Source organism: Odontesthes bonariensis, chromosome 22, assembly GCF_027942865.1.
Source record: "Odontesthes bonariensis isolate fOdoBon6 chromosome 22, fOdoBon6.hap1, whole genome shotgun sequence".
Classification (NCBI taxonomy): domain Eukaryota; kingdom Metazoa; phylum Chordata; class Actinopteri; order Atheriniformes; family Atherinopsidae; genus Odontesthes; species Odontesthes bonariensis.
In genome coordinates this window covers 5,823,304-5,847,717 of record NC_134527.1, presented here as the reverse complement: position 1 = coordinate 5,847,717, position 24,414 = coordinate 5,823,304, and the positions used below count along the sequence as shown (strand labels likewise).

At 41.4% G+C, this 24,414-nt stretch overlaps 1 protein-coding gene across 1 annotated transcript in view; it reads right to left on the bottom strand.

Moving 5' to 3' along the window:
- Nucleotides 1–24,414, bottom strand: part of whrna (whirlin a) — a 153,647-nt gene that overhangs the window by 67,608 nt on the left and 61,625 nt on the right. Inside the window, exons 3-4 of the mRNA XM_075455977.1 lie at nt 11,353–11,571; nt 4,692–4,817 (exon numbers count right to left, since the gene is read on the bottom strand). Coding sequence (XP_075312092.1) covers nt 4,692–4,817; nt 11,353–11,571 — 345 coding nt within the window. The remainder of the gene's footprint in view (nt 1–4,691; nt 4,818–11,352; nt 11,572–24,414) is intronic.

Genomic DNA, 24,414 nt, shown 5'->3' with positions numbered 1-24,414 from the left:
TGTGTTTCAGGCTCAAAAGTGTGGTCCAGTCTTCTAGAAATCTTCTGTCTGATCATGTGATGGAGGCATGCACAGTGCCAGTAGGGGGTGTGGTCTCAATAGCTGTGCAGTAAGCACTGTGCTCTGTGCATGTGATTGAGGAATGGCATCTGTTTGTTTTAGTCAAGATTATGCTAAAATATACTTTCCTCAACTATATTTAAGTTCCCTAGAACAGCCAACCTTCAACTTTGAAAATTTCCAGTTTATTCCCATAAATTTCCGTTAATTCCCGTTAAATTCCCTTAAATTCCCATGGAAAGTTTTCGTCTTTGAAAATTCTGGGAATTTTGCAACCCTAGTTAGTGACACAGTTGAACTTTCATCCCTGAGCCCGAAGGCCAAGGCACCGACTTCTTGGGAGTGACTCAAGCCATCCATCACAGTCTTACTTGCCAGATGAGAACCAGTGTGTAGAAACACAGAGAGTGAAGCAGTCAGCTGCAGGGTAAGGCACCAGCATCATAGACCGTTATAAGAAAGCATCTCCCGGTGAGCACTGACAATCAGAAATATCTCCGGTTGGTTGTAGTCTGCGCCCTCAGGATGTTTGCAGCTCCACTGTGGATGGAGAGTGGATGCTCCGATTTCAGCCAAAGCACAGAAATCCAGCATCAGACGCTCTTTTTCCAACAAATAAAAAGATTTACTTGAAATACCAAAACTCCTCCCAAGTGCCGAGTTCAACCGAAGACTTATTTCTGGGTTTGAATAATATCTAGCCAAGTAGAACCGAGCGATGCCTCCGTCCTTCACTAATCTTTCATCTCTTCAAGACATCTATATCCAGCTCCAAATTATCTGCAGAAGCTGAGCCAGTGAGCCATAAGGAGAACAGCGTAATACTCTCAGAGATAACTGGAAACATTTCCAGAGTAGATAACAAAGACAAATGAGGTAGAAATAAAACCTGAGTTGAAGAAGGCCTTTGAAGAGATAACGACGATCCCGCACGACATTATCATAGTCGGCCCTCATTGCTGTCTCCTCCTACATCATTCTGTGTCCGTCAGGCACCTGACATGTTGCACGGTGAAATGTACCAATCATATGTTGAAATGTGAAAGGCCGACTCTGTTTCATGACAGTTACTCTTGCTTATACATATCTATGTTAAAAGAAAGAAAGCATACATGACACTCCTGCATGTATTCGCTCAATTAGACTGAAATGGGCCGACGGTTTTGTAATTACACTGGAAAAAAATCTAAATCTTAACAACTATATTTTTCTCATTGAGTATCTCATTACACTTAATATAAGACACAATTGCCTAACAAGTACCATTTCAGCCAGATATAGGGACTTGTTTTAAGACAATACATCTGGAATATCTTGTTAAGTGAAAAAGTCTTGAAAACATCTTGTTTTGAGTCATATTTCACATGAAACAAGCTTTTGTTTTTCATTTGAAGAGTTTTTTTTAAGCTAATTTCAAGATCACTTTTTATCTCAAAAGTCGTAAATATCACATTTTATTTAAAAAAAATCTTAACAAGCCGATTTTCACTAGTTCCATCAGCAGATTCTTTTGCTTATTTCAAGCAAAAACGTCTCATATTTGTTGATTTTTTTACTTATTTTTGGTGGGGCATTTTTTCCAGTGTACGCACACAGTTCCATCTTTTTCAACCTCTTTGTAAACACAGTAAATTTAGAAGTATCCTGATTTTAGAAAAGGCAGCATTAACTGACAAAAATCGCTGTTCAAGAGACATAAAAACGTCTCTCCAGTGGGTTCGACTACATGTACGATGATGTCCCGAAGAGGAGGTTAGATAGCAGCAGAATGCGTTAAAGTCGAAAAAGTTTACTACATACTTCTTTGGGTACATGATCAAGATTTTTTTCTTTCTTTCATTTTTAAAGACATGGTCACTGAAACAATAAGTTGCTGCTGAAAACACTATAAATCCCCCCGCCAGAACCAGTGTGAAGTCCTTTGAGGAGAGGATGTGTCTAATCTGAGAGCATCTGTTCTCCCCTGCTGAGAGTTTAAACCCAGTCTTCGGAGACAGCAGGTAGCTCATCATCCAAATGTCAACAGAGTTGCCATATGTCAGTACAAACACCAAAACAATGACAAAAAGGCATAAATACGTCAATCTTATGAACTCTTATTAATGCTTAGATTCATATCTGCTGAATTGGAATGTGCCTTTCTTCATCTTGTTCAGGATTGTCAGTGTCAGGGCCATGACTGACTGCACTGATAATGACAACTGGAGGGGTTGCTACAAGTAATTAGCTCCTTGGGGATATTGTGGGATACAGTATGTATTAGTAGGCAAGCCATTTGCTCAGCTTAATGGCTGACGAACACATACGGAGGTAATTGAGAAACATCTTTTTGTATTTGTGCCGTCGATGCTCTGCCAATCTGAGCGTCTGTGTGTGTATGCGCACACATTTGAGACAGTGTCTGTGTTTTTCCTCATTCTCTTACTCTCTCCTGACCTCCCTCCAAGTCTGTCGAGAGAGTGCACGGCAAGTAAAGCAAAGTGTGCACTGGAGCATCACAGGAAAAAGGACCTGACAGAAAGACACGGCACCAGGCAGAAAAAATTTCCTTTATTTAGATCTTGGTGTCCTACACAAAGCCCTAGATTCAAGAGCAAGTGTGCCTACTTTAGAACAACCTCTAGCTTTTATTTATTTGTGCTTTCAAATGAAGACAATCCACCTTAAATCCCAAGCTACCAGGCAGCAAAACAGAGAGAGGAAAAAAAGGAGAGAAAGTCGGAGAAAAAACAAAGCTATTTGAGCTCAAACGCGTCGGTTTGATGGTTTTCCAATACGTGTTCTTCAAAAAAGTGTTGAAGCATTCTTATATACGACAGAGTATAATCGAATAACAAAAGGCACATTTCTTATCACCGAGTGTTTGACTCTTTGCTTTCCACTGTCTTACTTAGAGGCCTGTTGCTAAAAATACTCAAACAGAAGCCGTTGTGCAGTGAATCTGTGTGGACCCTTCAGCAGGTGTCTGTGTAATTGGCAGAACAATGGACTGATCCCTAACAAGCATGAGACCGAGAGCGCAGGATAGGGTGCGTCTGTTGCCACGCTCCGTCTGTCGCCGCGTCACTGTGACGAACACAAACGTGTCGGCGAACCAGGCAAAGCTGTGCTTACGACAGATGCGTATCTACTACATGACAAAGAGAAGGATTTGAATCCCCACTTTGTGGCGATATGGTTAAAAAGCCACCATGTTGGAGGTATTATCAACCCAGCAACATCAAACACAAGAGCTGCTGTTGCTTTCCAATTATCACAGCAAATAAACAGCATGCTCTCACCTTTGTTGTAATGCCCTACAGCAGGGATGTCCACCTCCGGTCCTCCAGGGCCGCTGTCCTGCAGGTTTTTGATGTTTTCAACTCACCTGATTCAGATCAATGCATCATTAGCAGGCTTGTGCAGAACTTAATCTTTTCAAGAGATCCATTTCATCTGAATCAGGTGTGTTGAAAGCAGGGAAACATCTAAAACCTGCAGGACAGCGGGCCCCCGAGGACCGGATGTGAACATCCCTGCCCTGCAGCATCCCAGGCACCAACTGTCTCCTCTCACTGTAAAAAACACCATCAGGAAATGCTGCTTCGTTAGTTTTAAATGCATAATTCTGAGCCGTTTAATCAAAGCCCAGTTTGGTTTCATACTCATTATTTCCAGGCTAATCATGTCCAGCAAATAACACGCAGGACCTTTCCAATTTGTCAGAGTTTAAAGAAACTAGTTCCTAAAGTCCATATGGTGAAGAAGAGGATTAACAGCTTAACAGAGCGTAGTCCAAAGTAGCGAAAAATTAGGGATTATATAAAAAATAAAGCAATATGTAGCAGAGGCTCTCCATCTGCTGTCATGTCAAAGGAAATTTCATTAGGCAGTACAAACAGGAGATGTGAGAGACCACTCTGATTCCTCCAAGAATACTGTACGTGCTGAGCCATCAGTGAGAGACACTGAATCACCAGGAAGGCCAGTGCTGATACACCCCGACCTCTGAAGGCTGCTTGCACTAAATCACAGCCACCTGCTCTGCTCACGGGCCTCCATCCTGGCTCCTTTTAAGTGTTGCTTTTCAGCTGAATTCTCAAAAAATGGCTGCTCGCTGGTTAGTCGATATGCAACTACAGAGAGGACTGTTTGGGGATTAAATGGGTTGCCAAGACTGTCAGTCCAGACATCATCTGAAGGAGATTTATCCGAGTGGTTGGATTTCTAGATCTCCCGGACGGGACACTGCGCAGACTCGATCTAGTTGGCAACCTTGTGCAAAGTGCAAGTGATGGCAGATTGAAGCCAAGTGTGAAAAGAGCAGGCGGATGTCAGAAAGATCAACAGTGAGCGAGGCGGTATGCTAATTAGTTCTGTGGCTTTTCTTTCTGCATTCGCCTTGTTTTCCACTTTTTCACAGATGCAGCTTAAACAAAACATGGGATATTTATATCAACTGAAATGATAACAAAAAAGACTGATATCTGATGCATCATTTTTTAAAATCATATCCACCCTGCTGTGACAAGAACAGAACAAAATCGTTGCTTAAAATGTTACCAGACGTGCTGTGCTTACGTTAGATGAAAATGAGAACAAGTCTGTGAGAGTAAAAGGAAAGAAAAAAAGAAATCATATAAAAGTGATACCTTGAGTCCTCCACACTCTGCCGCTGATCCTTTGTCTACTCCAGTGATATAGATACCCAGCGCATATTCAGCTCCTCCTCTGATCATCAGACCCAGAGACCGGCCATCATCTAATACCAAGTTGACCTGTTGAAGACAACCAGACACAAAATAAACAGATAAACAAAGCACTCAAATCTGAAATAGTGGCGTCTTCAGCTATTTTAATGTGAGAAAAATCAACTTCTTGAATGGATCAGTCCATTTATTAACAATCAGATGTCATGCTGCATCTCCATGGGGAAACTACCCCTCGTGGCAGTCCATATTCACGTAAGCTTTCTTGAGATGCTGTTTACAGAGTGCACAGGTCAGCACACACGTGCACATTTTCACTGCTTTTCATAAGTGTGATGGTGAAGAAAACGCAGCAGCTGTGGCTGAGACAACCTTTATTTAAAAAAAAACAAAAAAAAACATTTGGGGATCAGAAGGAACTGTGCCGAATGTCACTCACTCTTCCAAAGATGATGCAATGTTTTCTCTCCACCAGAGCACATCCAGCCTCACAGGATGGTCGCTGTATCCGAGTTCCACTTTCATTCATTCTTTAAAAAGGACTGTAATACAACCCCAAGTCAGAAAAAGCAGGGACGGTGCGGAAAATGCAAAAAGAACATTTTTTCTTACATTACTTTGTACATGACTTTGTGCTTCGTCTATTCAATCTGGATGGTCCTTTTTTTACTTTGGTTAAGAGAACACAGCATCCATTTCTCTCAAAAAAGATCTGGAACACTGGTTGGTCTGACACATTTCAACTCTCTGATGACCTCTCTTAACCCAGAGAGGTCAATGCCATCTCTGAACAATGCTGACACGAGGCCTTTTTTCTACTAAGTTTTTATTGGCATAATTAATTCAATGTTCTACTTGATTACGGTATCCTAAACCTAATCCTTTGCACACATGTTTATTATCACTTAGTGATGAATGAGAGCTGCTGTTCAGCGCTGTCTGAGAGATTGAAGATAAAAGAAATTCAGCTGATGACACAAAAATGTTTTGGTTTCATAATATCTGCAATAACACAAAAGTCAAAGTAAATGTTGGCTTCACTGTGGGACTCACTGTGGGTTTGCATATCTGAGGCACAGCTCGTGACCTCTACAAGGACTCGGTAATGAAGAAGTAATGTTTTGTTGATAATCCATCTATTAGATAAAAGACTAAAGATATTCCAAGCAAGCCCCCGAATGAATGGCAATGTCTGCTTCTATTACTTGTGTTTCTGCATAAATCAGACATAAATTCACACAGCAAATTATGATGCATTTTATCGTAAAGCTGTCCTGACACATCTCACCAAGAACTCGGAGGTGGAAATGGACTCCAGACAGTCTCTCTGCACTTTACTTCTAACTCTGTATTCAATGTTAAACAGAATCTGATGTCACGACCAGAATGCCAAAACGTCAGGTAAAGTTTCCTCCCCATCATCCAAGGATCTGTACCAAGCACCATTTACAAACCCTGATAAAGTCAACACGAAGGCTGCTGATCTGAGATGGAAAATTACAAATAAACTGGATATCAGGAGCCTGCTTGGCCATTTAATACAAAGAGAAAAAGTACCTTCTAAATATCTAGATGTGAGTGCAGTATGACATACTACCTCAGTTGGGACAATCAGACCCCAATAGGCCAACTCTACACCACAGCAATAGTTATAGAGATGCCTGGCAGCAAGAAGAACAAAGTAAGCCATAAGGTGCAGTACCCCCAATGGAAAAGATATAGCTGTAGGCTAAGGTCAAGGTGATATGGAGAGAAGTTAGCCAGCTAACAGGGCAGCTAAAGGCACAGTGGGAAAAAAAAAACATTATATGGATAACACCAATGGTGGAGGGAGGATGGACCTCACCAGGGTCCCAGCAAGGACAACGAAATGTCATTCAGGGAAGTTAAATGAGGTATTAAAGTGAGGCAAGAAGATAACAGCTGAAAGGGTTACCCTACCAGAAGTTAGCTGCAAATATCACAGCTACAAATATCTTGGGCAAAAACAGGAAAATGGCATCTATAAAGAGACTACAAGGAAGTCAGCCACAACCAAGTAGCTACAAAAAGTAAGGCAGGTCCTGAGGAGTCAACTGAATGGGAACAACAACGTTGTTAACCCTGTTGTTAACCCTAACCCTGACAGTTAGCACATACCTGCTTGCATAATTTGGAAAATGTGGAGATAAAAGAATAAAAGCCAGTGATACCAAGACAAAAAACTCCTCACAATACAGGTTCCTCAACTGCAACACTCTGAGACTGACACTTAGCTGATGGAGGGAGGCCAAGGGGCTGGTGGCTACAATCCAGGATGAAACAACAAAGAACAAAAACCGGGAATATATCAGCAAGACAATTACCAGTGATGAATTACTAAGCGAATGCCTAAGGCAGCTGAAACCCAGTGAGGGGCAGACCTGAAGAAGTGGCTGATGCTGGCATGTCCAATCAGTCCCTAGAAAAGGCCGGTCTGAGAGACGGCACAACAAGAGGCGCTTAGCATAAAAACAATAGAAACCAGGGCCTACCATACCAGACAGGACCCGAGGTGCAGGCTGTGCAAACAGGCCGCTGAGACAGTCCATAATGTTGTAGCAGAGTGTAAGATGCACATAGGTTTGGAACACATGAAATGCCATAACCAAGTAGCTGGAACAGTGTACGATAACAAATGCCTTCAAAGGTGGTTGAAAAAGAATTTCCAGGTCATGTGGGACTTCCGGATCCAGACTGAAACTGGTGCCGGCTAACCTACCCAATAATATAATGGCCGACAAACTACAAGAAGCCAATACTGATAGATGTAGTGATCCCAAGTGAAAGCAAAACCAAGAAGAAGTAACACGAAGAGCTAAAAATATTCAGAGGGCTGAAAAAGGAAGTTAAAAAGGCCTGGTACCAAAACTAATCGGAGCCCATGTGGTCCTGCACCCCAAACTGGGAAAGTGGCTCCAACAGATCCCATGAACAACATCGGAGGTCTCTATCCAGAGGAGGGCAGTCCTAGGAACAACTTAAATACAGCGTAGAACCGTCAGGATATACGTTAGATCAATATAAGTATTGCTTCTTTATTTGATTTATTATCTAATATATTCATCCATAACTTAGAAGAACATAAATCTCTTTAAACATTACCATGATAAAGCTAATGTTGTGTATGTAAAATAGTTTAGCTATAGATATTGAGCACCCTGCTCCTCTGCGATGCTTTCATCTATTAAATACCTTGAAAAACTCACTATTTACACTCTGTGCCAGAGGCTCCAGGGTTTATGAAGGGTTCATTTGTCTGATAAAACTGCTGCTGTTTATTCTAACCCACTAGCTGGGATTCTAGGAGGTATAATGTGCTTTCTTTGTTTAGTGCCTCCAGGTCACCTCATCAAGAGTGTCACTCTGTAGCGATTTGCTTTCCCGCTTGAGCCGTTCGTTCACTTGATAAAGTAATTTTCTAACGTCAGAGCCCTATTTTTCTTGAGACACATCATTACGCGCTGATGGTTTAAAAATGTATATTCAAGATTTTCTCTTTAACCAGATTCATCATGCAGTCATGTGCCAAAAGCGCACCCTCTATCTTTTCTACGGTTTCATGAATAGATGGAGATAACGAAAAATAATATGGTCTTAAAACTGGGTAGATGCAACCTCAAATGAACAACACATGACGTAGTCCAGTGTGCCATTTTTCATTTAACAGGAACTATGACAAAATCTGGAACTAATGAGTAAAAAACTCGGAGGGCAAGTAGCTGCCAGGTGCTACTAATCAAATATGCTTGATTAATTGGTCATCGAGGGTAACTGTTTCTAAAAAAAAGCAAACAATTTGACAGTCTTCTGCTCTGAAGCGTTTAGGAGTGTGTTAACACACTGCCAAGGAGGAAAGACATCAGCAGTGGTCTTAGAGAAGCAATCGTTGCCCAGCAACCTGGGAAGGACCTCATTATCATTCTGCAGTGTGAAATATTATTCCCAAGTGACAAACATTCAAGACAATAGCCGATCTTTCCAGGAGTAAGACTGTGCAACGCTCAGAGAAAGTTTAGAAAGCACAAGAGCTGCACCTCAGCCTCGACACGCCTCAGTTCGCATACCGAATGTCATAGTTTATGACGGCACAATTAGAAAAAAAATATATGGTTTGTTTACAATTTTGCATCTAAACAAACCAAAAGACATTCTGGAACAACATCTTTGGACCAATAAGACTAAAGTGGAGATGCCACAATGCCACATTTGACACATCATATCATCTGAAACACCTCGTACCAACGGTCAAGCACGGAGGTGGGGGAGTGATGATTTGGGCTTGTTGCCACAGCATCAGAATTTACAACAGAGGGGCTGAAAAAGAGTCAAAGGGTAGCAGTGGTCCAGTCAAAGTTCAGAACTCAACCTGACTGAAACTGAACTAATGCCTGGAAATGTGAAAGACCTGATGCAAGACTGTTTTTCTTTTCTACTTCAGCATGTTTGTCTACTTTTTGTAAAATGCAAGCTGTTGTTGTTCGTCTTAGGATGTATTTATCCAACTTTAGGACCTTTCACTCTGCTTTGTAAAACCTTAGCATTGAAATAGGTTGTATTTTCTTTTTATGACTCTTTAACGATGATAACATGACTGAAATAAAAATGCTTTAAACTACTTGGACAGACAGCACATCCAAATTTACAGCCTCCAGTGGGAGAGTTTCAGTATGGCTGACCTGAGTCAAACTTCAAATTGTGCTTTTATTGCTTGGTTCATAATGCATCTCTTTGCACACAAAGATTGACTAGGGGTATTGGTTGCACCCCTTTGGCTACACAGAGGCACATATGCAAATATCTCCATTAAAAAGTGTCATTTTCATTCTTTTATATACCCACTGGGTGTAGATTGAGCATCTGGCACACAACTTTTACTTTCCTTCTGTGCATATTGCTCTGCCTTCCTATTCTAATAACAACTTGTCTGCCTGTCAGAGACAACCCAGTCACCTTTGGGAATATGAAGGTGCTCAAGTTCTCTGACATTTATGCAGAACTGAGAATAATTTTAATTGCCAGCGCCATCTTTTATTGGCTCCACATTGCAGCTCTTAAGGCTCGTAGTGTCCCCTAATATCAGCAGCTGTGAGCTAATCAGTTCAATGCTCTTTCGCTCTGAAAGGAATCACTGGTCCGGTGTCATGTTTTTGTAAGTGATGGGATCTGGGGTGGCATCTATAGAGGCTTTTTGTGAGGAAAAGTGCATTAAATCATATTTCAATGATATTTTCTTGACAAAAAAGTCCCTTTTCCTCAGCGATGTTAAGATAGGGACCGATAGGTTTCAAGTTTCAAGGAAGCCTGTCAACAACCATCAGCATACATCTATTTCAAGAGTGTGACGAGCTGACTTTGAATACTTTTTTGCATTGATGTGATGCACTTCACGAGTTGCCACTCCCTCACTAACAAATCAATTAATGTTTAGCAGACTGCATATTTGCCACATGTGAAGCTGCTCCATCACTGTCAGACCAAGTGTCTTTCAACAGTTCTGCACCTCAGTTTGCTTTGTGCAGAGCACAGTTAATTAGTCTAAACTAGACTCCGTGGAGATGCTTCCAGTGGGATGGGGTTTATTGGAAAGAAGGGGAAAGAGAAGCCCATCTCAAACCCATGAGAGTCGGACATGTGTAAGATAAGCCGTTTTATGTGGACTGGCTCAAAAAGACAAAAACGTATTGTGTGTGGTTAGATATCATAAATGGTAGCAGCTATCCGAAGTAAAGAATGGAAGACAGCCACATTAACTAGAAGACGCTTATCTGCATCGTACCAACTACAGCTGGAACCAACAGAGCTGGAGATGTCAAGATTAATGAGAACCTCTCAGCAAAAATGTCAAAGATCTGGGGCTATTAATCTCTTAAAAAGCTTTGACAGCTACTCCTCTCCGGGTATAAATGTGCGGATGGGGTTTTATAGGACTTTGTGGGTCTCAAGGTGCATTTATTTATCCTTTAATGTTCCTCCTATGTCGTCTGTCATTCACTCCTGCTATGTTGATTTAAGTCTTTGTGCTGTCAGATGATGGAATGGAAAACATTCAGGTCAACAGTCACTGAAATGAAATGATCTTTGGTCATGTCTAAAAAACGTGCAGAATAAGGGTTCGAGGAGCTCGAGGAATATTTTGTCGATGAAAAGTGCCCACTTGGTTGGGAGAAGCAGGAAGGAATTCTGAGCTACATAAAGAGCAACTCAGGTTGAGGCCTCAGAAGAGACAGTTTTCAACATCTAAAGCAACTACAACCTGATCAACTTAAAGCGTTTTTTAAGCAAAAGCTATACTGGGAATGTTTTATCTATTCAGCCTTCAGCGTCAAATCAAATGGCTCCACAACGGCTTGCCTTCAAGCCCTTCATTAGCCTGTAGACTCAATGGTTGTCATGACGAGCCAGCCTCTAAACCCTCACACACTGTATACAACTCAGGCAGGAGCCCCATTACTTTCAGAGTTTTAACGAAATGGGAGAAAACTAGGAGAAAGTCTCCTCATGAATATTGTTCGTCGATAATGGACTCTGGAGAATTGTTGAAACATTTTAAACTCTGCCCTGTGGCTCCATGCAGTGCTTCTACCTTCTTCTCATCTCCCTCCTGCAGAAGCTGCATGTTGCTGCGCGGCTGGCTGTCGGTTCTCCTCAGGGTGGCACTCCGATGCTCGGGCAGGTCAGGAGGAGGGGACACGCTTCGACCTTGAGGGTCCACCCAGGTATAAACGTGGTTGGTGACATAGCCGCCTGGAATCCTCCCGACCGAACGCACTGAGAGACCAAGCTTTTTGCTGCCCTTCAGCACCTGAGGAGACAAGAGGGGAGGAAGTTCAGGTCCTTTAGAAGAAAAAGCACTTCTCACACATGAATATCATACAAATTGAAAGAAAAAAAAGTGTATTCCTGAATCCACACCGCAAGCATTTTGGTATGCTTTGATGAGGTCATAACATTCACTCTGCTCACATTACCATGCATGGGCACAAACACAGCACGAGGCTTCAGCAGGGGATACCGAAGTGAGAGGGAAGGAGAAAATAAAAGGTTACTGAGAGAAGTGACCCATTCTGCAGAAGTTCTTCACCCCCCCACCGACCAAATATATACATACACACAAGATTTCCAACACATTTCTAGTGAAAATTGCTGTAGGCTGTGCCTCATTGCACTCTGATAGCTTTTCGTATGTGCAATCCATCCGCAGATCAATTTATTCCCATGCGGTTGGTCGTCTGGAGAAATCAATGTGAACAGGGTTGAAGCTCTTAATGATCAGTCCCTGAGCGCCGCAAACACCAACAGCAATCCCCATTTTCGTGTCGGGTTTAAAATAATCCTAAACAATGCTGACTTACGAACACGTTAGTCAACCATCTAGCGGCTCAGTACAATAAAGATGGAAATCTTCTCTTATTTTGAAGGTAAAGACACTTTGAGCAGCAATATTAAAAAAAAAAAAAAAAAGCATCGGGGAGGTCGGAAGGATACTTTACTTGTTTAGTGATGATACAGTTTCCTTCTCTGCAGGAGCCTGATCCCTCCCCACCTGCTCATGTCTCACCGCTGCCGTGTCATTTTTTAAGAATTTGTCATTGCATTTTCCATTATACCTGTGCTCATTGCGTACTGAAGTGCTAAAGAAAAAAAGAAACCCTTTCAAAAGTTTCCGGTGTTGATCCATATAAATCTGCTGCCAAAAAGACTGTCCCTCCATGCTCCTCTTCAATGAGTAATCTATCTTCATTCTTCTTCTTCTGACAGTTCAAGCAAGCAAGGAAAACTGAATTCCACCGTTGAAACAGTTATTAGCATGTAGTCAAAGGAACAACTCAAATTATTACTCGACTGTGAATGAATGCAGAAGGGGGCCAATCGCTCTGAGCACAACGATCCTGCTGAATCAATTTGACAATCCTGGTTTGTGCCGAGAGATAATAACTTCAATTTTGAAGCAACTAAACCCCGTCAGCTCAAAGATCCCCCATTGTATCAAAAGCTTGTCATTAAACTCTCCCTCTCCCTATTTTCACGTCCTTCTCCTCCTCTTCCTGCCCTCCCCTCTTCATGGTTAGCGCCAACTCCAGACTTCAGATAAAAGTTTAGAACAGACAAACTCACACAGAACGTGAAGCTAAAAATCAGGGACAGAGAAATAACTGAAAACAAAAGCAGGGATTTTATGAAGTCTTAGTGTTAGAGACTGTCCTCCTCCCCAAAAACAAGCCCATGGGACATCTGTTAATGCAGTCAATAATTAACTGCGGAAACATTCAATTAATGAGCAATGTCTAGTGAGAGCAACTGCGTGTGAGTGGAAAAATGACATCCATTATGATGACAATGGTAGTTTTTAATCAGAGAGGCAGCGCAGAGACCAAAGGTAACCCTGAAGGAGCTGAAGGAGCATCTGTCCATAGGACCACAATAAGCCGTACACTCCATGGAGCCGGGCGTTATGGAAGAGTCGGCAAAAAAAAGCCACAACTTAGTGTTAAAAATAAGAAGGCACGTTTTGACTCTCCAAATGTGTGGAGGAAGGTGCTCCGGTCAGGTGAGATTAAAATTGAACTTTTTGGCCACAGAGGAAAATGCTATGTCACACATCCCATCATCCAAAGAACACCATCCCCACAGTGAAGCATGGTGGTGGCAGCATCATGCTGTGGGGATGTTTTTCCGCAGCAGGGACTGGGAAACTGGTCCGAGTCGAGGCAAAGATGGATGGTGCTAAATACAGGGATATTCTTGAGTAAAACCTGTCAGTCTGCCTTTGATTTGAGCCTGGGATGGAGGGTCACCTTCCAGCAGGACAATGACCCGAAGAATAATGCTAAAGCAACACTTGAGTGGTTTAAGGGGAAACATTTAAATGTGTTGGAATGGCCGAAAGTCCAGACCTCAATCTAATTGAGAACCTGCGGTTAGACTTGAAGATTGCTGTTCACAAGCAAAAACCATCCAACATGAAGGAGCTGGAGCAGTTTTGCTTTGAGGAATTGTCAAAAATCCCAGTGGCAAGATGTGGCAAGCTCATCGAGACCAATCTAAAAGGTGGCTCTGCAAAGTACTGACTTTAGGGGGGGTGAACAGTAATGCATGCTGAAGTTTTCTGTTATTTTGTCCTATTTGTTGTTTGCTTCACAATAAGAAATACATCTTCAAAGTTGTAGGCATGTGCTGTAAATGAAACGGTGCAAACTCTCAAACGATCCATTTTAGTTCCAGATTGTGAGGCAACAAAACATGAAAAATGCCAAGGGGGTGGGGGGGGGGGGGGGGGGGGGGGGTGAATACTTTTACAGGCCACTGCATGTCACAGAATTAAAAAAAAAAAAAAAATTCTAATGAAAAACAACTTTCAACGCTTGAAGTAAAATGTAAGAAAAATAATTTATACAATTTTTTAAAAAGTGAAAATGTGAAAAATCCCAAGAGTACTGCAAAAACAGTGTTGTGCAAAAATATAGGACTTACAATACACTTCTATTATGGAACTGGGACACAACTATAATTATTAGAGGAGTAGTTGTTTTAGGGAAGAATATCAATGTATGTGATGCAACAGAGAGTTACATTTAAAGTGAATTCAAAAGGATAGAAATGCCCCAAAGCGTGCACCATGTGAAGCAGGTATTTAACTTAAATTACTGGGATGACTTTTATGTGGGGTATTTTCAATCCAAGCACAATGCCCTCTCTGTTAGACGGTTTGCCTGAAAACATGTGCAGAACATCGTCTTGATTTATAGCTCCGTACAAGAGAGACTTTACTGCGTTACAGCAAATTGAGGAACATGGTACAATCAACATTGTTCAGATACAAGGAGAGGCTGGATCGCAGGGAATAACTGTAGGGCAGCATGAGGTGAGGAAAAAGAAGGAAAAGATGGAGGATGATGGAGGCAGCTGAGGGAGGCCGGCGAGCCTAACAGGCTATCCCGTCCTGTAAATAAGAAACAAGTGTGATCAAAGAAGCAGCTGTGGCATGGTGGCTCATTCTGGGAAGAAAGTGCTGATTGTGACCCAAGGCTGATGACGCTCACCAGTACTGCAAGCAGCAGAACAAACACAGTAAATAGCGGAATCTATAACAAAATGGGAAATGGCAAAGGCAGGAAAATGAGACGTCAGAAAATGAATTTCAGACACGGGCCTTAAATTTTCGCAAATCCAACAATGATATTGCTAACCAGGTAACTTTGAGGCAGAAATGGAATCAAACTGCTGATCCTGATGTCATTTTCAGGAGCATGGGGGTCTCCACTTTCACGGTTCAGATGAGGTTTTTCGAGAAGACAGATAGATTTAGGAGAGAAAAGGAAAAATGCTCCAGTAGTCCTCTGTGAAAAGCATTTTTATGCTTTTTGCTTATGGCAGATGACGCAGCTACGCCACTCAAATGCTTGTTCATACTAATTTCACATATATTATGCACATATGGACACCGGTGCATCAAAGGGTGCCATCTCTGCACACTGTCAGTCACACAAACAAAACTACAAAGCTGCAGACCCACATATAAAGATGTATGAAAGGAAGATAGACAGTACAAGTACAAAAGACCAAGGTAGCAGACGAGTAAATTGCCTTTCACCTTGGATATTTACCGCTGTCAGGAAAGATCTGTCAACCACAGTAGATTGGTTTTACACAAGAGCCAACACCTTTATGGGACAGTTATGTTTGCAAAAGAAATAAAAAAATAATCCAACTCAACACAACTATTTCTAAAAGTACGACTTGCGATCTAAATTTGACATATTCTAGGAAACACCTGTTGTTTTTATGTTCAGGACTTTTAGGGCAGCTCTAAAATTAGAGCCCCAAGACGTGGTCGAGTAGACGTTAAAGGGATAGTTCGCCTCTTTTGACATGAAGCTGTATGACATCCCATATTAGCAATATCATTTATGAACATTTACTTTTTCTGGAGGGACGATTTTGTGATGCAAATGTATTACTCTTTTGAACGCATATTGTTTTGAGAAGCAAGACGCTTTATTTTCGGGACCCTAGCAAACTAGCCGGACTACCTTCGGCAACGCCAAAACGAGGCTGGAACTCGGCTCACAGGACGCAGCAGGGGGTAAGAAAATGTTCATAAATTATGCTAATATGGGATGTCATACAGCTTCATGTCAAAAGAGGCGAACTATCCCTTTAAGGTGTGCAAAAGCCGACCCCACCAGTATCACAGTAGCTGGTATCAGAGAAGCGAGCTACCTGTTCTGCCTTCGTCATTACATGAATCCATCTTCCCTGGAACTTTGCGAAACTTGGCCGACTTTTTAAGCTGTTGCAGACAGAATCATTTGGTTTAAATTGGAAAAAAATAAAAATAAATCTCATCTGTTTCAGCCTGCAGAAATGTTTACACTTTAATGGATGTAGTTGCCATATTACCAGTCTTGCCAAGCCAAGATTTTGCTATTGGCTGCTTGAAACAAGAATTTCATCTAAAGGTCTGTTATTTTTCCAGCTGGGGGTTGCTACACTGCTGTACCCAGGAAAATATGTGTGCATGCGTTTAGAGTTGAGAGTCAGGTGTGTGTGTGTGTGTGTGTGTGTGGTGGGGGGAATCATATTGAGTGTTGAACTGAACCTATTAAAATACATGTTCAGCTCACTGGTTTTGTCCAGGTTTTCATCAGTCTGATCCTCTTACACCTTGAGGCTTGTGATCATTTTCATCCATCTGGACACCTCCTCGCGCTCCGTTTTCTTCTTTTTCAGCTGTTTTTAACAGTCCTCAATAACTCATCGTCTCCCTACCAGAAGGCTTTTTTTTCCCATGTTAAGCAGCTTTCTCAGGTCAGTGGTGATCCAGGTTTTGTTACTAGGAAAGCACCTCGCTGTTCTTGTGGAAATAATAGCCTCCACACAGAAGTTAATGGCACTGACACGACCTCCATGTGACTCACAGAGTGCATTCCAGACTGTGGACTCAAAGCATCTCCGCAGATCATCTTCAGCCAGAGATGGGGACTCAAGTCACTGTGACTTGGACTCGAGTCGCTGTTTTGATGACTTGTGACTTGACTTGACAAAAAAGAAAAGACTTGAGACTCGACTCGGACTTGGAAGTTAAAGACTTGGCACTTGACTTGACTTGAGACACGATGACTTGAATGACTTGAGTGTTATTCAGTCCATGTTTTCAGTTTGAATATAAAATTAATGATTAAAAAAATAATATCGATTACCCGGTAGGAGCGCAGGATCAATATGTCAGCGGGAGGGGGACCGAGAGTCGTTGTCTTCGGCTTTCGTAATTACCATTTTGACGGCAAAAGACGAACAGCACAGTGCAAGACATGCGGCATCAACATCTCAGACAGCCAGACGACAACTTCCAACTTTGTTCGTCATTTGAAGATCCATTCTGACCAGTAAGTGCTTGTCAAATTAGCTAATATTATCCTGTTAGCCTAGTTGGTAGTTAGCTAACGTTAGCTTGATATGATACGGGGTGGACAGGTTGGACACGTTGGCCAATGATGTTTACTGACAGTTACTTATATCTTGTCTTTTCACTTTATTAAGATCAGATTCTGCAGGTAAAATTGCAATAATAAGGTGACTTTGACCTGACTTGACTTGAGTAAGAAAAAATTACTTGGGACTTACTTGAGACTTGAAAGCAAAGACTTGAGACATACTTGACACTTGCACATGTGTGACTTGGTCCCATCTCTGTCTTCAGCTTCCTGAGACCATTCTGTGAAAGCACGTACAGCGACAGGTAGCCTTTGAACAGTGGCTGTACAGTTGGAGGTGCGGAGAACCAGATTATGGTCTGATTTTTACGAATGGAGGACAGGAAGAAGAGCTGAATGCATCCTCTACATTTGCATTGAATAAATTCAACCTTTTATTTCCTCTGTGGGAACAGTGTACAAAATGTTGGAAAGTTGTAAGAGATGGAGACTTGGTTGAAATCTCCAGGAATTACCATGAATGATTTGGGATGTTGCTTGTTGTAGCTAATTAAGTCCTAAACAGTGTCAGCAGTGGCACTTGGTTATAGATACACTACTACAAGAATAACACAGGGGAACTCTCTTGGTGGATCCTATGGACGTAAACTAACAGCGGTTCAATGAACAGATCCTCTCCTCCAGGATTATACCATTGATTACTTAAAAGCACTGCAATACCATTCACCTTTGCTCTTGCCACTTCTCCTAATGTCTTTGTTGGCATGTATCATCTTAAAAGCAGGTGCTGAGGCGATGGCCATGTCTCAGTAAAAGACATAAGGCTGCATTCTCAGTATTCTCTCTGTGTGTCCTCCTCAGCTCTTAAAGCTTGTGCACTATATCTGCTAGCGACCTGACATTTCCCATCTGTATTGAGAGATGAACCTGGACCGAACTCTCTCCACCTGCTTCTTTGTCTCGCTCCTCGCAGTCTGTGTTTCCAAAAATGACCCGTAGTCATGGAAATATAACTGAAAACCAGCTTTGGCACATCAACCCCCGCCACGTGTGCAAGCTTGCACATGCATATGTGTTTGATGTGGAGAGACGGTCTGGGCTCCAAATGAAGTCAACACTTTGAAGGATTAATGAGTAATTGACAAGAACACAAACACAGAGAGTTAATGGAGCCAAGTCATCAATCACAAGACATTAGCCAGAGAAATACATCCACAACGCTCTGCTGAAGCCATTGCCGCTAATCCTCCCATTCCACAATCCATCTTGTACTCTCCGTTTGTTTTTTGAACCTGAATAAATGGCAAGACCACCCGCACAGACACACATCTCATGCAAATCTAAAAAACAATTCGCAGGTGTTGCCCTAAAAAAAGAAAATGTGCAGGAAAAACAAGCAGAATGGAGTGATTAACTGGTAATCCTAAACACCGTAAACACCTTCTGTTTGCGTAGAAAAAAATTCAAGACGCTGCTGTGATTTACTATTTATCATTTTGAGATAAATAATGGCAACTTTAACAAAAATATTCTAAAAAAATCATTAATTAAAAAAAAGGAGGAGGCAAGAGTGCAAAATCTATTGTTTGACACTTTTAAAACTCTTTTCCAAGGTCAAGGTCAAGGTCACATTTATTTATATAGCACATTTAAACAACCGGAGTATACCAAAGTGCTTTACACAAATATGAATAAAAGTACCATAAAATGAGAACAGTAAAATAAATACAACAGTGTGCAAAACCATCGCACATAACACGATACAGGAATCACCAGGAAAGACCAACTCTGGCTCACAGCAGGACCAAAGGCGTTTTTAACCCTTTAGAACACACCCCCTTTTTCAAACTTCATTTGCGAAATTGGCATACCCAACTTGAAAGTAGCAGAGATCCCACATGGTTGTAGATACATGCATGTACTTGGTACCATTGGAAAGGTAATACTTCCAGGTTTATGCCTGAAGTGTCAATTGCCTTGTTTTCAGTTGCAAATACCATGGCGTCACATACAGAGAAGATCACACTACTGTTAGTGCTGTGGAGAGTGTTGTTCTTCGTGGTTGGGCTCAAACGATAGCTGACGGTTTCAGCTTTCAAACGGTATGCGGCATTACAATTATATGTATGTGTACATGCCGTATGACATCAATTTCGTTAAAAATCTGTAAACAAAATGGCGTCAGCGTCCCGTTCACGGGACAGTGTGTGTTAAGAGGTTAAGGAAGGCTTAAATGACTCCAACGATGCGGCATGTCTGCCATCCGTGGGTCCCATCACATACACGAAAAGACATTTCCCATTCTGAATTTCCCCCGTCTGAGGTCATATTCCATCCTGCTCTTGGAGCAGGTGCAGGTATGGGCCTACTATCGGTCCTGTGAGACACTGTGTGATAATCTCAGTAAAAAAAAAAAAAAAAAAAAATCCTGATCTAAGAATCTCAAAAAGATTGACTTTTGATCACACTTCGTTTATCAGGCAGACTTCCTGTAGCTCCTTTCCTCCCCCTCATAGCTCCTGTATCGAACACCGTGACTTTCAGCTGCTGTTATTTAGGACACAGAAGCCCAACATTCCTCACTTACTTAAACTGAGAACAATATAAAAAAGGAGAGAAGACAGAGAGCAGTACAGTTTAATCCACGCTTGACTCCATTTACGTCTTTTTGCATCTGAATATAAACAATTCTCTCAGAGAAATGAACACAATCAAACACATTCAGAATCCCAGTGAAGCCTGTTTATTATTCATGCGTTTGCTTTTGATTTGATGTCTGAATATTTCTCCAGCGTAGCCTCTCTTGTGCTGAACTGTACAACAGCTGATTTTGTGCCTGCAGGAAAGGGTTTGTGACTCCACTGGTCTCACTGAATTAATTAAGGCGCTCGCAGGCGCACTGACGCAGCTCCGGCGTGAAGACGAGAGTTCCACCTAAAGCTATCGGAAAAGTGTCTGAGATATCAAATGGGATGGTTCTGAGTAATTATCACTGCTGCAGCTAGGAGCCCTACGAAAGGATCCGCCGAGACAAATTGAGTTACAGCGGTTACGACAGTAAATTCAGAGAGTGGAGGGTGCTTAATGTGGACTGCAAATGTAAATTAGGTAAAAAGCATTCCTTCATTAGGCAGGGTGGTACCAGACTGCTACCCTCGTTTCTTCATCTTTACATTTCAGGTGGCAGAATAAGTTATATTGCCTGTTAGCGGTCTGTCACACATTTGATATTCATGCAGATTATTGAAACAAAATAGGACATTTTTAATAGGAATGGACGCGTTAACTCGTTATTATCGCGTTAACTTATTAATTATTTAACGCCGATAAATATCTTATCGCGCATTAACGCAGGTTTTATTATTGTAAAAAGTCTGTTGAATGCATCACATTCACACAGTTACAGCAAACACCACGAAGCATGGAGTAACAAAATAAAGATAAACTAGCAGGTAACCGTTACAGGAGCTCCTCTGTCTCTGTGTGAAGCTCACGGAGCTAACCTGCGCTACTTCCTGTTTTATTTGTTTCAACATAAAAGCACGTATTTCAAAATAAATTCTAAAATAACTCCTTCATTTACAGCCAAGTTGAATTGTCTTCTCACCGTAGTAGTTCCAGTCTAAAATATCACTTAAAGGCAAAACACACGACTGATAGCAGCAAGTCATTCAAGGAAACAGACAGTGGAGCGAGGCTTCTACATAAAAACTACAGAAAGATGCTGATGTTAAAAGTGTGTTTGCACAACAATGTTATGGCACTTTCATTCATATGGCAGTACATTTAAAATAAAACTAAATGCTAAAGGCTACACACTTTTGGATAAATTTTTGGATTTTGCGTACAAATGCGATTAATCTAATTAATCAGGGAAATCGTGTGATTAATTCGATTAAAAATTTTAATTGTTGCCCAGCCCTAGTTTTTAATGATTATTACCTCTGAGTTTTTCCACAGTGCCAATTTTATTTATATTTTCCCCTAACTTCCTCTTATTTTTCGCCATATTTGTACGAACCAAGCCCATTATTTTCCTCATTTGCATCTTCATTTCTTTTATAGTTTTGGAAGTTCGGAGTTGGTTTACAATTACATGTTCTCTTTCTCATACGCTACATCTTCGTCCCCTTCCTGACGCACTTCATTTTCAGCCGGCTCAGTCTCACAGCTGTAATAAGCTTGTCCGCTTGTCTTGCACGTAGTAGTGTCACCAATGAAGTTGAAGGAATTGTGTAATGTTTTCCGAGGCAAAATTGAGTGACAGAACACCAATCTGGAACTATTGATTTGCAGTCACCAGATAAATGATACAGCCCCCTTTGCATTGGATTAACGTGCACTGGGTGTGTAATTTTGTCATCTGTTTTAATACTTAGCAAACCATGTTTATTTATACATTCAAATATTTTTCATATATATAGTGCTGTGTATAAATACTGTGTATTTATTCAAATCCAACCTTTGAAGGTTTCAAGGTTCTCTGGCATGACAGTCCAGGGTGCAACACCACATTCCTTCTTCTTTTGCCTCCTGCAGTTCTGAGCATTTTTCCATTGTGCAATTTCAATATTGTAACTATTGCACATTCTTTATTTAAGGCATGCCAATTTAGCCACTATACCAGCAGTATAAGAAAAAATGTTTGATGGGGAGGTTGTCAAAGGAGAGAGGAAAAGCCTAGACTGCCAATTAGGCATTTTTAACAGCTGTTTTCTGTAGGATTTGTAACTTTGTAGAACTTGTAAAGGCACAAAGATGCAAAAATTGCACTAAAGACAAGAAAAACACACAAAAAAGCATAAAGAAAAAAAACCTCCATGTTCCAAATCATTTCCGCTTTGCCTTTTAATATACTTTACCTATATGCAAATTGCAAACAAATCATTTCATGGCACATACGTGCTTAAACGAGTCAAGACTTCATTGAACTCTGGATGAAGAGGCAAATAAACATTCATTTTAATATTCCTACTACTCATTAATCTGATTGCTGAGTGCAGAGGCGGGCCGCGTGCTTTAGAGTGAAGAAAATACAAAATGTAACCATGTCAAATGTCAACTCTTCCGCACAAAAAGGCTAAAAATACCCAAGGTTGGTGCATCTTAGTCATTTAACTGCTGCGAAGCAGTAAAGCACAGAGCAGCTGAGGAAGCAGAAGATATCATTTTGTCGCTAAAGGACACATTCAATCACTGTATTCACGGTGGAAGATCAACACATATCAGGGATCAAACAAGTGACAGTCAGTGGGCGGTGTTTTTAGCCGACAAGCCACCTCACTGCCCACAAATGTACCAACGGCCTGTCAATCTGAGGGCTTTATTCATCTGCCCTCATTTCCCTAAAAGACACCTCTGCAGGGGAGAGCCATGAATAATGGAAAACAGCAACTCCAGCACCTTGGCTGCAGGCAGTCCGTCTCTGAATTGTGTATAAGATGAACTAATTACACAGCATTAAACGGTGAGTGTGTGTGAGTATTTATGTCCGTGGGTTTTCCTGTGTCTGTGCATTCATCTTTGTTTCATGCAAGTTTGTTCTCGTGTGGGCGGACAGTGGAGGCATAAAAAAAAAAAAAAATCTACTTTGGTACATGGGTAGGATCTGTTTCATGCCTGGAGAGCTGCAGCAGTAGAAATGAATGTAGGTAATCTTCTTCACAGAAAAAGTAAAAATATACAAGGTGTACAAGAGGAGTGCAAGAGTGCATATTAGTCATATCATGCATGACTATAAGTGCACTGTAGTGTAGAATTTGCAGTTCCTGCAAAAATGATTGCAAGAGAAATATTTTGAGAGAGAAAAATAGGCAAGAGACCTTTTGGATAGAACTATCCTTTGTACATGCAACTGTAAAGCGAGCTAACTCACTGTACAACTGCTAATTCAGCACTATAGGGGTCACAGGCTGCTAGTCGGAGATATTATCATGGCCTAAAATCCTACAAGGGGAATGGAAACACAGTTCAATTCCCACAAAAATGTCACTGAATCACCAAACACATCCACATATCGAGTCCTGCAGTGTACCTGCAAGAGTGCAAAATAATTCAAACACTAATAATACAATTCCCATCGCCTCCTTTACTTCAAAAGTCAGTGTTGTTCCAGTCTTTCATTTTCCTTTTCAAGTGAAATGTTCATTTCAGTTCAGTGTTTTTCGGAGAGAGCGAGACCTTTCTGTTATGTGCTTTGTTAACCCCACGTTCCGGTGCCAAGCCTCTAATTGACAATCGACTGTCACCCGATAAAAATAGTGTTGAGCTTTGACAACAGTTAATGAAGAGGGATGTTTCGACCGGGAAGAGCGAGGTCGTACAATGCTGTGATGTGAACTCTGAATCAAGACAGCAGATATCTCAAAAGTGAAGTGGACCAAGTCACCAGGGGGTTGGTGAGCTGGTGATACACTCTGTGGACAGCTCAACCTCTTCCAGCTTATTGTTACTGGTAAAAAAAAAAAAAAAAAACACTATTCAGGACTGTTTACACATTGCCTGAACTCATTTTCACTCAGTAGCAAAGTTAATCCGATGGGATCTGAAGCAGGTTTCCTTTGACTGGTTTGAAGCAACAACAAAAAAAACTTGGCTGTGTGGTGTTGTTCAAAGGTGATAGAATAGGCTGTGCTGCTTGTGGCTGTAATTCAGTAGAAGAAGCAGTTGTCTTAACCAGAAACAACAAGGACAAAAAAGGACCCAGGGAGAAAAAGAAACTTTGCGATTATGGTGGACATCCCTCTGAGGAACATGGCGAGAGCACTTCTTCAGCAATTACTTTAACATCTGAGATAATATATCATTTTCTTTTCTGTACTTTCCAATTGAGGTTTCCTTATTTATATGCAAGTCTAAAAATGGAAACCTGGCTCCACTAACAGTGTACCCTCTTTCACCCCCTGCCTCCACTACTACCACCCACCCAACAACTTGGAGCCAAACGAGTGGATTTTTATTTTTTTCACACTCCACTTGTTGAGTGAATTCCTGCCACACTATACACAGATATTATATATTAATGTGTTGTAAATATGTCTGCTCAAGCCAGCATGGAAACAAGCCAAATCCAGTTTCTACCTCGTGTCATTTACTAGATTTATAAGACGGACGCAGCCTCCTAACCCTCCAATCGAGTGAATTTACTTGCTTTGCCACCTCGGGTTCACATAGTGATCATATTCTTCTTTAACCTTGCTACATAATGCTGC